At 37.0% G+C, this 16,277-nt stretch overlaps 1 protein-coding gene across 5 annotated transcripts in view; it reads right to left on the bottom strand.

The window, feature by feature from the left end:
- The window catches only part of ITGA1 (integrin subunit alpha 1), a 179,545-nt gene that overhangs the window by 109,313 nt on the left and 53,955 nt on the right, over positions 1–16,277 (bottom strand). For all 5 annotated transcript variants that reach the window (XR_009502303.1, XM_059916363.1, XM_059916364.1 and 2 more), the window contains exons 2-3: positions 12,176–12,293; positions 119–231 (exon numbers count right to left, since the gene is read on the bottom strand). Coding sequence is in view for 4 of the 5 variants with exons in the window: in XM_059916363.1 (XP_059772346.1) it covers positions 119–231; positions 12,176–12,293 (231 nt within the window). In the remaining variant the exon portion in view is untranslated. The remainder of the gene's footprint in view (positions 1–118; positions 232–12,175; positions 12,294–16,277) is intronic.

The following is a 16,277-nucleotide window of genomic DNA, read 5'->3' as shown; positions in this document are numbered from 1 at the left end:
AAATGGAAGAATGTTTATAGATTCCTTCTAATCTTTTCCTGAGTTGGTTGAAATTCACTTTCAGTGAGAATGCTGGGCATAATTTAGGATCAGGCTTTAACATTTTGACTTTACCTACCTGGAAGATCCAACTTTATGCAAGGTAATGATTCACCTCTCCCAACTGGACACTTATAGACATCTCCAGTTCTGTTCTTGGGTTGTCCAACTAAAGGAGAACCAATAAGCACCCTGGAAATTAAATAACTCAATTAACATTTTTGAATAATGAGAAACATTTTATTTTTGTTACTGTATGACTAGTTCTAAGACGACTGACAGTAGTTCCCGTAGACATAATTAGATAGCCATCCTCAGTTAGTAACTTAATGTTATCTAAAATAAGCAGAGTGTCTTCTTCAAATTGCAGATTGATTTAAATTAAAAAACAGTAAAATATATAGGAGAGAGACTTGAGAATATTTTATTTTCTTGTATTATATGTTACTTTAACATATTTTTTTTTTAATTTGGGGGCTGAAATCATAATTATTGGTTAAGCCTGCTGCTGTGTTAATTTACAAAACACACATGGAAGTATAAATGACTTTTTCCCATGAGGAATTGATAATGTTATAGAGAGGTCAGGAAATATAAACATTATATCATAAGATTTAATATTAGTATATGCTAGTTTGTAAGCACTTAAAATAAGGATAATTATGAGACTCAGGTTCAAAATCACTTATTGTTTTTTTAGACAGAAGTATGAAATCACTCTAATAATAATTAATGGAAAAAATATAATCATGATTTATTTTAGTCCTAGCAAGCCATTTAACAAGGTTTCCTATGATATCTTCAGGAATAGGATGGGTGAATGTGGTTGAATGTTAAGGTACTTGTTGGGATCCACAGCTGCTGATTCATTGCTGGCTAAACAGCTATATCCAAAGACACTGGTTACTAATATGTATAAAATGGATAAATAATAGGCACCTGCTGTATAAAAAAATAAATTAAATTAAATTAAAAAAAAAAACAAAGAAAAAAAACAAAGACACTGATTACTAGCAACCAAAGGACTCTAATTATGTACCATAAGACTGCACTTGGGATTGACTTAGCCTATATCTTTGTTAATGACTTAAGTGAAGACACAGAAAGCATAAAGGTACACATCAAGTAAATCAAAATACTTATTTGGGCGTTCAGAAGTGTCAACATTCTGGAACGAGAAACTTGAACTAGTAAAGTTTAATAAGAACCTATGTAAATAACTTCACTTAACTGTGTACTATTATCTACATCAGTACAGAATGTGGGAAACCTGACTTAATAGAAGTTCGTGTGAAAAAGTCATGGAGGATTTAGTCGACAGCAAGAAAACATGAGCCAACAGTGTATTTTAGTGCCAAAAATGGTAATGTGACCTTAGGCATCATTGCTAGAAATAGATGCCCTGGTCAAGGAAAGTGATAGCCCCTCTGTGCTCTGCACTGTCGGGCCATGTCTGGAATCTCCAAATTAAGAGGGACATAGGCACAATGGAATGTATTTAGGAGACTATGACTCAGATAGTTAAGATTCTGGTAATTTTGTCAGACCAGAGATGCTTGAGGGAAAGTTGAGGACGTTTAGCATGGAGAAAAAAATGTCTGAAGGAGAGTTGAAAGGTTGTGAAGGAGTGCAGGTGGATTGGGCATGCCTTCTTAAAATTTTCAAAATTTGAAAGTTTGTCATATTGAAAAGGGATGGGATTTATTTTGTGTAAGTCCTTTGGACAAAGCTAGTATTATGGAAATAAGTTTTACAACAATTGCAAATACTGAGCTGTTGAACAGACTCCCTAAAACATAGTTGTGATATAATGCCTTTGCAAAGCCATTTCTGATATACATAAATAACCATAAAAATGTTCAAACCCCTTAACACATAATTCTTACTTCTGGGAATCTACCCTAAAAAAATGACCTAAATTAAAGGAAACAAGCTTAATGCCTAAAGATATAATGCTTATAGTGGTATATATAATCATGAAAGTTTAAAAGAAGTGTGATCAACAGCCAGACTAATTAATTATTGTAGGTTCATTCCATAGAATATTGTGCAGTCATAAAAAAGCAATCGTTAATAAGACTGCATGGTAGGATAAAAAATTATTTATGACCTAATTTAAAGTAAAAACCTACCTAATTTATTGAAAACCTATGACAATTTGAAGTGAAAGATACCAAATTATATTCAATGTACTTATTATAATAGCAATGATAAAAACAGCCAGCATTTATTGAATTTATACCATGCGCAGAACACTGTTCTAAGTGTTTTCCATGTCCTAAGTAATTTAATCCTCTCCATAAAATATAGCATGAACTTTGGTGCCAGACTTCATGAGTTCAAATCATGGTTTTACCCTTTACTTAGCTGTATGGTTTAGGACAAGCCAGTAATCCTCTGTGCTTTAGTTCCTTCATCTGTAAAATGGAAATAATAAGAGTAGCTACCTGACACGATCACCATGAACATTAAATGAGCTAATGTATATAGAATGCTTAGTACAGTATTTGGCTTATAACATGTGCTATCTAAGTGTTGGTTCTTTTTATTATTATATACATATTTTTGGATGATGGACAACTCTATCTATGTAAAACATAGATTAAAAGGGAGTACACCAGAAAACAAATTCTATTAAGGAAATTATGGTTAGGCTTTAAGTTCTTTTTCCCAATTTTTCAAAACCTTTTGTAATGTGATTGATTAAACTAGGTTTATAGTTAAAACAGTTTGGAGAAAAGTAGTGGATATGTTATGAAAGTATTTAAGTTGAGACTAGACAGATTGATTAATGTTTATTAAGAAAATCCTGCATGCTCAGCATTAATGCCAGACCCTGGGAATATAAAATGGATAAAACACAATTTTTTAAGGTTGCTTAAAACTTAGGGGAGAAGCAAAAATATAAATGTACTATTACCATATTGAATAGGTCTGAACTTGGTGCAGTTTCAGCAAAGTCTTAGAAGCAAGAAGGGATGCACACGGCTCTTTCGATAAGTTCAAGTAACTCAGTGTAGCTGGAGTGGAACTTGAGTCTGGCAAGGTAAATAGGGCCCAGATCACATATGTTCTTACAGTGCGCTTTAAGAACTTTGGATTTATTGTATGCAGGGGAGAGTTGGGAACTACTGAAGCCTTTAAAGAGGGATGTGGGACTTCCTGGTGGTCCAGTGGTAAAGAATCCACCTTCCAATGCAGGGGACACAGGTTCGATCCCTGGTTGGGGAACTAAGATCCTACATGCCGCGGGGCAGCTAAGCCCACGCACTGCAACTACTGAGCTTGTGCACCTAACTGGAGCCCACATGCCGCAAACTACAGAGCCCACGCGCCCTGGAGCCTGCGTGCCACAACTAGAGAAGAGGAAACCCACACACCACAACTAGAGAGAAGCCCACGCACCACAACGGAGAGCCCGTGGGCCGCAATGAAAAATCCCGCATGCCTCAAAGAAGATGCCGCGTGCCACAACAAAGAGCCGATGCAGCCAAAAATAAAATAAATAAATAATAAATAAATCTTAAAAAAAAATAAAGAGGGATGTGACATGATCAGCCCTGATTTATAAAGATTTTTTACTTGTAGTGTCATGAATAAATTGCAAAACGGGGCAAATTAGACTCAGAGAGTGAGGGCAAGAGTTCCTAAAGTAATCCAGATAAGAAAGGAGGATCTGAATTACAGAAGTAGAGAGGAAGGGGATAACCAATTCTAGAAATATTTATAATGTAAGCTGTATTAGTTTGGGTTCCCCCAAAAGCAGACTGCTATATATAGATTTTGAGGAGGCAATTCCAAGTAGGCACAAATGTGGAGGTGGGGGAAATGATAGAGGGAAGGAAGAAGAGCCAATAAAGAGTGCACTGATAAGTGTTACTTCTGTAGGCATCTAGGCTCAGTCTTGCTGGGGAACATCTCAGAAACCACATGGAACATATATGAGCATGCCATGTGCATGGTTGAGGCCCTAAGAGTAAATGCTACCAACTCAAGAGTAGACAGAGCAAGAAGACATCTGAAGGCTGACATCTAGGGGAAAATAACACAAGATTTTAATGAGTGGAGGAAGAAAATTGGTAGGAGTGATCAGAAAGGGAAAGAGAGAATCAGAAAACAGTGATGTCACAGAAGCCAAAGAAGGAAAGAATATCAAGAATGGGAGCCGTGAGTGTCGAGCAGACTTCATTTTAAGTAACCTGGCTAAAAATGAGGAAGATGGGCCATATTAATAAACTTGGGCTTCTTTGTTTTTTTTTCAAGCAAACCATTCAGGGTTTGAGGCAAGTTTAAATTTATTATGGAGGAAACCTGGATATGGTAAAATAATGGTATCCAGAGGTTTGTAAGTGTGGTGTATGGTTTGGAGGTTTATGCACCTTTGTGATGTGACATTGTCCCTCTTTCTCCTTCATTGAGGCAGAATCTATTTTTCCTCCTGTTGAAACTGAGATTTGCTTGATAAATAGAATGCAGCAGATATGACACTGTGACTTCGGATGCTAGGCCTTAAAAAGCATTGCAGGTTACATTTGACTTGTTTTTGGAAATCTGAGACCACCATGCTGTGAAGAGGCACAGTCTCACCTAATGGAGGATGAGAGGTCACACGGAAGAGAAGCAATGTTTGAGGAGGTAGCACGAACTTCAGACACGGGAGTTAAACCATCATGGACCCTTCAGCCCTAACTGAGGTACCTGATGACTGTACCTGCACAAATGAGCATTCATGGGTTCCCCAGGCAGCAGCGGAACACCTATTCAATCCTTAAAATCCTGAGAAATAATCAATTATTGTTGTTCTAATCCAATAAGTTTTGGGGTGATTTGCTACAAAGCAACAGATAGCTCAAACAGGAAGCGAGGGTAAAGTTTTGATCTAGTAGCCCCTTCCTTCCTCCCTCCCTCCCTCCCTCCCTTCCTTCCTTCTTTGGAAAATAGTAGCTATAGTCATCTAGTGAGATTTAGGGGTAGAGGTAGTAGTGTGGTGGGCTTATGGAGAGTAATAAAAACTTAAACGGACAAGGCAAACATAGGCCAGTCATGCAACCCGTCAGGTTAAGATGAAGTAGGTAACAGTTCATCAGGGATGTTTTGGAAGGCGTTTCTTCTATAGATATAAGACAGGCCTCCAAAGACCCTTCCAATTCTAAGATTCCATCATCTGAATAGAACAAATTATAAGTGTATGGAGGAGTATTAATTAGCTGGAAAACATGAACCATTAACTGGGGAAAATCTAGAACAATCTATAAAAAAGTGAGTTCTGAACAGCATGTTAATAATAAAGTTATTAGGTTATAAGGCAGGAGAGAAGAGAGATCACAGATAGCCCAGGCAAAAATGTGGAAACAGGAGCATGAGGCCTGAAAATGGAAGGTAATGAGGAAGTATGGGTGACTGGAGCACAGCATAAAGCTTCTGTATAACCTGGAGCAGGAAGGTTGAGACTGGCAAGCAGTAGGCTTTGAAGGAAAGGTTCTGGAATTTATATTTGAACTCTAGGGCAGTAGAAACCTCTAGACTATGATGATAATTGGAAATAACCTTATATAGCAACTGGAGCCATGGCCTATCGTATATTCTGGATAAGTAAAGCCTGGGGTGTGAGAACTCAGAAAACGGTAGAGTGTAGTAGGCTAGGACTGAGACAGAGAGTTTGAGAGTTGGGATCAGTGATAAAGAATGGGTAAGCAGGACACAGGACATAGGATATAAAACAAATTTGTGTATTTCTGACACCAAACATGCAACTCTGGAATATATCCCACCCCTTAATCCTAAGAAAGCCTCACTTTTCCCAAGCTGCATAAAAATGACAAGATCCTAGAAAAATATCAGCACAGAGTTTATGGAATTTTAGGAATCTTCAGTATTCTCAAGCCCCACTATCTTGCTCTATTTTTTCTCACAGCACTTATTACATTCTGACATATAACCTACCTGTTTATTAAGTTTATTATTTGTTTTTTGTTTGTCCATCCCCAATAGAATACAAGCTCCACAATAGCAGGAATTTTCACCTATTCATTCACTCATATATCCTGAGTGACTATAACAGAGCCAGATATAAAAATCAGCATTCGATAAATATTTATTGAATGAATAAATTATGACTGCATCAAATGCTCTAAGAATCTGAATAAGGAATACCTGGTCATTCATGTGACCAGCTAAGAGGTCCTAATTGTGAAGTCTTTTTTTTTTTTTTCACTTTAGAGGCTGGATATTTTGCTTAAGCAGAATGCCATATATGCCTTTGGGTGACACAGCAGGCATTTCCACAGGTCAAGCTTGCAGAGAATCCTTGCTGTTATAGGAGCAAACTGGCTGAAGGCGTTAAGGCTGGGGTTCCACATCCTGGCCCTGTCACACTCGCTGTGTTAAACCTTTGGCAATTCATTCTCTGAGTCCCAGTTTCCTGTCTAGAAAACGAGGACGATAACAGTCATATTCACTCAAACACACAGGGTCAAGGTGAAGACCCAAAGCACACTGTTTCATGAACGATGGATATTGTTACTTTAAACTTTAATGCAAGTTTGCTTTAACTCGTTAAATTTTATTTATATTAAATATCTGCTTTTTATATGATATTATTGCAATGATTTATATGCAGATTGAGGATTAAAGAATGTTCTGGGTCTCATTACTGATCACTAGAGAAACACCTGATGAACTCAAAGACCATCAAAGTGAGAGAAACACTTCTTCTCCATGAAAAAGCTCCAAATATAATAAAATTTAATAAACTGAGAAATGCTTCCTATTCATAACAGTTATTTTTGTCAATATGACTGCTATTATATTTATTTGAAGGGTAGCTGGCCTCTGACTGCTCTGTTTCATATTTATATTTTTTTCTTCTGTAAAAGATAGTTTCCTGGAGATTGTTGTCTCATATTTACATTATTTCTTTTCACCTAACTCTTTCCTGATCTCCAAGCCAAAGTCTGTATCAGAGTGCCAAGTACCTCCTGCCAGGCATTAAAAAACAAAAAACAAAAACCAACAGAGTTAAGTGTTTGGTCGTCTTAGAGAATGAAGTTATACAGTGGCCCCATGAGCTGCTGTGCTTTTCAGTCATGAAAGGTAGAGGGCTAGAAATAAGATGAACCAAAGAACTGACGTTTGGCAAAGAGGAAATTTCAACTTCAAAAGATACTGTAAGCAATTTAAAATAAACTTCATATTAAAATCTGTGAGAGAAAATTTGATAAAACTTTTAAAAAGTCCTTTCACCCCAAGCTTGAATAGGCTTTATTTAAAACACACATACGTTGGAAACAGGGCATCAGTCACTTGAGCCCACTAGTAAACCTTACCTGGCACAAAGCAGGGTCCTCTAGGGTAAAGGCATGAAGCCAGTACATTTTGATATATATTGGGTTGAGGATTGGCTAGGGAAGTATTTGCATCATGAGAATCTATTTTGAAAAGACAGGCCCACTGAAGTCACCGAAGCCCCTAAGAATGGATGCTTAGATAGCACTCAGAGGGGTGGGTGCACATGCTGGAAGGAAGGAAGCAAAGAACAACAAAGAGTGGAAAGTCCCACACCAGCATCTCATTTTTTTCCCATCTGGCAGAGCCCTGCTATACTGGTGATTACCACTAACTCTGGAAGGCTGCGCAATGCTGAGCACATTTGAGTTTCTTCTCTTCAAAGCAAAATTATTAAACCAATTGTATTCGTTGTGATTCTTCTGAACCACATTGCAGTGACTTGGACGCTCCAGCTCATGCTAATCATAATGAACAACAGCTGAATTTAATCAGAGGTATAATGGTTCTGCTACTGAAAAAACATGTGGCTTCTGAGCCAAAGATATAAAGTAGGTTATACTCCACAGGAAACTTCTGAAACATAAACGGGGCATAGGCCGCCTTTTCTGTTAACTGTTTATTCTTTCCAAAGATTTAAACTAATGCTTTTCAAATACACAGACTGCACTTGTTATGGGTCAACAAGTACTCCTTTACGCATACTTCAGCAAGATGTAAGACGGGTCAGGATGATTTTTTTAAAAATGTGAGGTTGCTGAGCTTCCAAACGTGACCTGTAAATATGATTTACGCAGATGCCCACCTCTGGAGAAAATTAAATAACAAAATTCATGCTCTCCCAAATATGTCAATTATTTCATAGTCCATTTCTTAAAGTAAGTCTGCATCCTGATTTTATAAACACTTACAGAATATCCAAACATATTACTAAAATCTATTTTGCATGACCAGTGCCTGGATCTCTTTAGAATGGTACGTTGCTGCCATGCCATCCTTAAAGATTTGGACATTTAGATTTTTGTATTTACTTACTTTTAAATTCAATTGGCCACACTGTTTTTGTTTCCCTGATTTTTCACACCTTTTCCATAAAATCATTGTAACTAGGGAATGTCAGAATGGAATCAAAGTATCTGATATCCATATATACATTCAAATGCTCACAAACTCTCACACACATATTAAAATGTAAAGTATTATACGCCAGATACAGTTATTATCAACATTTACTTTTTAATATAGTTCTAATAGGGACAACAGTCCTAGACTGGGAGTGGAGAGACTTGAGTCCTATTTTCTGCTCTGGTCCCAAGTAGTTATATTTCCCTAGGGGAGTCACTTTAAAAAAAAAACAACAAACACTTTATTGAAGCATGAAAGACATACACAAAGCTGTACCGATTTAATGTATACAACTTGATGAGTTTGGAGAGAAGTATACATCCTTAAAACCATCATCACAATCTATGCCATAAACATATCCATCACCTCCAAAAGTTTCCTCCTGCTTTCTTTAGTAGTGGTTGTTATTTATTATTATTATTATTATTTTGTGATAAGAACACAACTTAAGATCTACCTTCTTAACAAATTTTAAGTGTACAACACAGTATTGCTAACTATAGGTACTGTACTGTATAGTAAATCTCTAGGATTTATTCATCTTGTTTAACTGAAACTTTGTACCCTTTGACTAATGTTTCCTTTTTTTCCCCTCCTCTGAACCCCTGGTAACCACCATTCTATGCTCTGCTTTTACGAGTCTGACTATTTTAGGTTCCTCATATAACTGGAGTCATGTGGTATTTGTCCTGCACCAGGCTTATCTCACTTAGCAAGACGTCCCCCAGGTTCATCCATGTTGTCTCAAATGGAAAATTTTTCCTCTTTTTTTAAGGCAGAATAATATTCTACTGTATGTATATAACATATTTTTAAAATCTATTCATCTGACAATGGACATTTAGATTGCTTTCAAGTCTTGGTTATTGTGAATAATGCTGCAATGAACATGTGAATAATGCAGATATCTCTTTGAGATCTTGATTTCAATTCCTTTGGATATTTACCCAGAACTGGGTAGCTCTATTTTCAATTTTTTTGAGGAACCTCTATATTGTTCTCCATAGTGGCTGCACCAATTTACTGTCCCACTAACGTGTACAAATGTTCCCTTTTCTCCACATACTTGCCACCACTTTGTTTGTTTTGATAATAGTCATGAGAGAGTCACTTTTAACCTTACTTTTTTATGTGTTTTGTTTTTTCATCAACGAGGACAGGAAGTTAAACTAGATTCAGTTGTTCAGCCAACTGAGTTGAGTGCATTATTGAGTGCATATTATGCTTAAGGTCCTGTGCCAGATGCTGGGCAATGCACAGGGTTGCAAGCGGGAACCAAAACCAGTTCTTGCTTTCTAAACATTTCCCCTAATACATGAACTTCTCCCTCTTTCTGTTTTCCATTTTGAAGTTTCCAAGTACCTAGACATTACCTTGAACTCAAGCTGTTTAAAACCATACTCATCAACTTCCTGATAAAACTGATTTCCCTTTCCTGTACATTTGTCTCTGAATGACTACCCACTTCCCGGTAATCCAGTGTAGACATTTTGGAATATGTTTGACACCTCCTACACCTTCATTTGCCATTCCCAGACTTCCACTAAGACTTAATTATTCACCAACATTTATCTTGGGTACACTATTCTTTCATTGCAGTTCACCCTCCTTGTCCAGGCCTCATTGTTTAAGCAGATTGCTGTTCTTGCTTGCCTATGGATTTCCCCGATTTCAGGCACTCCTTTCTCCAATCCGATCTATACATAATTTCCTAAACTAAGTTTCATAAAACAACCTATAATGGCGTCTCAGTACCCTCTACTTAGGTACAAGCTCCTTTGTCTGGCTTTTAAGGTCTTTCCCCTCTATCATCCCAACGTCAGACCTGTTTGCTTACCAACACTCTCACTTATTCTCAGGTCTATGCCCTTGTTTATGTAGCTTCCCAGCTTGGAGTGACATCTCTTCTGTTATTGAAAGGTAAGTCATCTTTCAAGATTCAGCTTAAGAATCAAGCATCACTTCCTCCTTCTTGAACTGAAGAGATCATATGGGTGCACTAAAGTTCCAAGAGGAAACATGAATGCCTTCTTACTCTATTAAGATTATTAAGATTCTTACTCTATTAAGATTCAGATAACTCAGGGCTTCTGATAGCAGACTGCCCTAAAATCAGAGAGACAGGACTGGATGAGGGAGGAAACTTACAGGCTTTCCTCATTATCAGAGGATGAAAACCAGACTTTCATAAAATCTGCTAACAATACAGTCATCCCTAGGCATCCGTGGGGGATTGGTTCCAGGACCCCAGTGGCTACAAAACTTCGCATGTGCTCAAGTCCCTTATATAAAACGGCCTGGTACAGTCCGCCCACCGCAACTCTGGTACCATAGTTGGTTTAATTAGCGAATGCGAAACCCGTGAATAGGAAGGGCTGACTGTTATTTGACTATTCTTTAAAAAGACAGTTCATTTTAAGTAGGTGGTTTAAGACTTTAAGGTTTGCTATTCCTCTTTAAAATTTATGTAACTATTAGTAATAAGTGAAAAATTCAGTGTAATATGTGTTTTACGTAAAAGTTAAGCTTTTTAAGAAAAACATGCACTGAGTTTCAGTTTATTCTAGCTTATGCACAAAGAGAAGCTTGACCAGTTGGCCCACTCACATTATTCTCCCAGAGGTAGAACTCCCTGAATTGCAGACATAATGCCTAAAAGAATAAAATTGGTGTCTAGAGGGATGACTTTATCTGTTTAACCTTAAAAAAGGAGGTGGGTGGTAAAGTGAGAGCATAGGATTGAAGGACAGAGGATATAAAAACTCATACTCTATTATTAGATGTCTTATCTGAGATATTTATCGGGAGAGAAGAAGAGTGAAGCACCTCCACAAATTTTAGTTTATACCAGGATACAATATCTGTACTTGAAAACTGTGAGAGCTCAAATTCTTACTTTGATACTATTTAGAGGATTATTGTCAAATTAAGCAAGTCTAGAAGATAAAGTGAAATATCGAAAAGTCACATCTTTTCATCTGTGAAATATAGTAGAGAGATAGCTCACTGTTTTCCAAACAGATATAGATCCATTTTTGTTTGTATTACTGTAGTTACTAGAAAAATGGGCTTGTTTAGTTTGTTACTAAACTGAAGCAAAGTTTAACTCCTGTTCTCTTTTTCTACAAGGTCCAATTAAAAAAAAAAGACTCACTAAAAATTATGTTAAATATAAAGCAAAAGAACTCTAATAATTTTGTATAATTTTCAAAAGTTAAATATGATTTTAAAAAAACATACTAAATTGAACTTAACCAATATTAAAGGGTTTTAAAGTGTATAAAAGAAATTCAGTAAGGTTCATTATAAGTAATAGACCAAACTCAGTAGGTCAGTAAAGCACCAAAAATATAAGCCCAATATTATATTATGGAAGTGATCTCATCTGCCTACCAATAGCTCCTGCTGAATTTCAGCCATGCTAAAATGAGAACAATTAAAGAACTCTTGCCAGAATAACATAATTACAAAACAATGACTATTTTGGATAAGGAGCTTCCTTGAGGTCAACCCAGGTTTCAACAGAATCACTAACCATGTCTTTTAATATTGCCAAGGAATTTTTCCTTTTTCACTTTGTCAGTTTCCATTACCAAATGATCAGACTGCATTTCCTACCATAAACGATTCATTCTAAGTCTCATTCATAAAACGAACTGTAACCAAATAATATTTTCCATTACCTTGTAAGAAAACTAAACAACAACAACAAAACCCATTAACTTACCATTTTCCTTCTTCATTTTCATATTGTTGAACAGTATATCCAAACATGTCTTCCACTGGGCCGCTGAAAGTCAATGAGTTTTTCACATCAACATTGAATGATATGCAGAAGCCTAGAACTTTAAGAGGGAAAACAAAGTCCAGTTACATAGAGTTAACTAAGATTCCACTATGTTTTGAATTATGAAGGCATTCTTGAGGTTACCATTCAAAGCTGAGCGCTTATTAAAAAGAGCAATGACGCTCAAAGAATGGGAACGACAATAAAGGTCTGCAATGTTAACTGTATTACTGACTGGAAATCAACATAATGACTTTAAAGAACATAAGTATTAACATTCAAACAAAATCCCATAGTAATTCAGTATCTGTACCCTTCCCAGAACTAAAGATTTCAGAATGTGTGGGAAGGAGCTGGCAGAAACTCATGCTCACACATGACTAATGCAGTCACAGATAATTTTCCAGTAGTGATCCCTACAGCAAACCATGGCCACTATGAAATGTAAACAGCTTCATTTTCCTGTTTTAACTACAGAGGATACAAGCATCACCATTTAAGCCTCGAGAGAGGTAGCTTTCTCCTTGCTGCTACGAAAGGGAAGGCAAGCTGACTGTTTCCACCCAGAGCTGGATTATGCAAGCTCGAGATTTGCTCTGCTTCCCTCTCTGAATCAAGCAGTGGGTGGAAGCTTATACTTAACACTGACGTCTCCTTCTACTGTTGGTGGTGATGTCCTCACAGGTTGAGAGGCTAATATGTTGAGATTAAATTAGATGATATATCTAAAGAGTTTACTCAATGTCTGGCACACACTACATATTCAATGAGGGTTAAATCTCTTCAATTTCTTTGTAGTTCAGGTAATGGAAATCTTTTATAGGTGAGACTCTCTCCTGAAAGGGTTCTGGATGGTGCCAAATTCCATCTCTGGTACTGGTTTTTAAAGCATACTTGTGAAGTTCCAAAGTATTCCCCTCCTAGATGTAACTAAAAATTCTTCCCAAAGAGTACGCCCTTATAAAATCACACAGCATCATAAGGTATATTCAGAGGTGATTAAATTCACTCTCCTCTGTTAAAACCATGATATACAGCTACATGTAAACAGAAAAAATTTCTTTCCTTATTCACTGTAAACTCTGCCATAAGTACAGTCTAAATTCAGACTTCAATTCATTCCATGCTCTAATTAATAACCTTCAAATTTTGGTAACAATATTAAATGCTTATTTGATGCACAAAATTGTACATAACTTAGAGAAAATTATTTTTCATAAAAAGATACTTCTCTATACCTACTTATAAAGTCTTCCTTTGATCTCCTCACCTGGAAATAATCTTTTAACTACTAAGCCCTCTTCTTTTATTTTTTTAAAAAAATCCCTCAGAGAAATAATTATTAAATACTATCTATGTTGTAGTTACCTGTGTGAGATTTTTTTTCCCTAGATCGGAAAATTCTTAAAGGCAGGGACTCTCTTACTCATCTTGCTTATCCTTTCTCAAAATCTAGCACAGCTCCTTGTACATAGATGGGCAATAACATATTCATAGAATGAAAGATAATACATTGAAGGAGAAAGTGGGCCAGTGGTAGAAGCGAACTGGAAACTATTTCATCTTAGTTAAAGAAGACTTTATGGAGATGGAAATTTTAAGTTAGATTTTTAAGGAGAGGGAGAGATACAACTTGGCAGTGAGAGGAAAATATGTCCCAAGGATTTGGGAGGGTCTCTGCAAGTAATAAGATACAGAACGGTACAAATATGGTTGCAAGATCATAGAGAGATTTGCCTGGCTGGCGTGGAAGATGCAGAAAAAGAATGGATGGGTAGCACAAGTCCATTTATGTACATTTCCTGTTCATTCTTCAAGGATGATGGAGAACAGCTGGTTACCATCTTCTGCATAATGGTCTTTCATATATTTGAAGACAGTTTTAAACACTGTTCACTCTCTACTCCAAACTAAATAGTACATGTTCCTACTCTTTCCTCACAGTTTTTTTTGAACACTTTCAACAGATTATTTTTGATATGAGAGGTACACAAAACAGTACTTCTACAGCAGGATTTCTCAACTTTGGCACTACTGACATTTTGGGTCAGGAAATTCTTTGTTACGAGGGGCTACCCTATGCATTGTAGGGTGTTTGACAACATCTGTGGCCCTAGCCATGTGATGCTAGCAGCCCCCCTGAGTTGTGAAGATCAAAAATGTCTCCAGACACTGCCAATTTACCCTAGGGCTAAAATCACCCAGAATTGAAAACCACTGTATTATAGATAAAGAGCAGGAAACCACCACCAATGATTTTGTTGAAGAAGGTGCCTGAAAACCAACTGTGGCCTGCAGACCAGCAGCAACTGCATCACCTGGGAGCTTGTGAGGGATCCAGAATCTCAGGCCTTCTCCAGATTTCCTGAATCAGTATCTACATTGCAACAAGTTCCCCAGAAAACCAGACTCCTGTTAAGGTCTGAGAAGTACAGGTCTGTAATATGGTACTCCTCTCTCATAATGTTGATGCAGGTAACAGAATTTACCTAAATTAAAACTACTCACCATACTTTAGACATAAGGGGAAAAGTATTTTCTTTAATCAGGGTCAACTTCACCCCTCCTGAAGGGTTTTCCCAGAACTTCATCATCTTTAATATATGCTTTCCCAAAGGGCATTCATGGTGCTCCTCAACATAAGACCAAGAGCTTTTGGTTTCCTTTTTGGGGCCTGTTTGTTTATTCTACATGTTGTGTGGAATGTCCGGGGGTGTGTGCTGCACTTTTTTTCATTTCCTGTCCTCAGAATTCCACAGGCAATTTGCCCAAAGTGATTGTAAATCAGCCTCTTTCATGTTTTCTAAGACACCAAGGAGCCTGAAGCACAGGAGATGACATTAAAAAAAAATGGTTTACATCTTGTTCTTTTGATTTAAAGGAGTACATAAACAGTAAAAGCAGCTTCTCATAACTTTTAGTTCAATGTTCATGTTGCTATATTAAGTTGTCTTGGAACTTTATGTACCGGAAGTAAAGCAAAATCATACTTATTCTTTTTTTTTGTCATACTTATTCTTAATCAAAAAAAAAAAAAAAAAAGTTAAAAAAAAGAGCAAACAGACCGAGGTGGCTTTAGGGGGCAACATATGGTGAAAATGATGGGAAACATAGACAATAATCAGATGTCAAAAGTGAATCCTGATTTCACATGTACCAGCAAAAGAGAGAGTTTTTCCTTTAATAATATTAACAGCTATATAGTATACTTACTATGTGTTACACCTCACATGCTCCATCTCATTTAATTTGCTAACAAGCCTACAATCAAATACCATTATTATTACCATTGGACAGAATAGGAGAAGGAGGCTTAAGATGATAGAGAAATTTGCCTACATTTCTTCATGACTCCCAAATCATTTACATTAATCCAATTTGTATACCTTAGCACTAAAACTGGGAAGAGTTAGTAGAAGGTGACATGGGGATGAGTTTAGAAGAGAGGCTACTATGAGTCCATGTAATTCCATCTTCTGAGAAGTAATTTGGGGAGGAGGCTCTTCCACAGTGGCCATGGCTCGGAGGATGCTGGGAGTGAGGGGAAGGTTGTCATAAGGAGATAAGTCATGGCTACCCAGCTAGATAAAGCTGTACTGGGACTTCAGCTAAAACACATATGTTTAGGTAGAAAAGAAGTGGAAAGCCTTGCTCCCCTTCAAATATGGTTATATGAGTTATATATCTAAGGGCTAAAAGCTGAAGAGGATGATGAGGTCGTTGGTATTGAAGGATAGCTCTTGTGAAAGAGATCATTTTGTGCAATTTCTTTACTCTAGGATGGAATATGATGTGTAAGACAACTAAATGAGAGAAAGAGAGAGGGAGGCGGAGAAGTAACCTACTGTTGTGCAATGTTTCCTGCTTACAAATATTTTCATATAAACAAAGATATTGAGCTAGTCAGTAAACTGCAGAGGCTAGGAGGATAGCAGTCCTCACTCTCTTTTTGTGTGCTGGAAACTGGAGCTCAGAGGGGTTAAGTGATTTGTCCAAGGTCAGGCTGTGCTAGTGGCAGAGATAAGACATCAACATTGGTCTT

This window comes from Balaenoptera ricei, chromosome 3, assembly GCF_028023285.1.
Source record: "Balaenoptera ricei isolate mBalRic1 chromosome 3, mBalRic1.hap2, whole genome shotgun sequence".
NCBI classification, from domain to species: Eukaryota; Metazoa; Chordata; class Mammalia; order Artiodactyla; family Balaenopteridae; genus Balaenoptera; species Balaenoptera ricei.
This window is presented reverse-complemented; position numbering and strand designations above follow the sequence as displayed.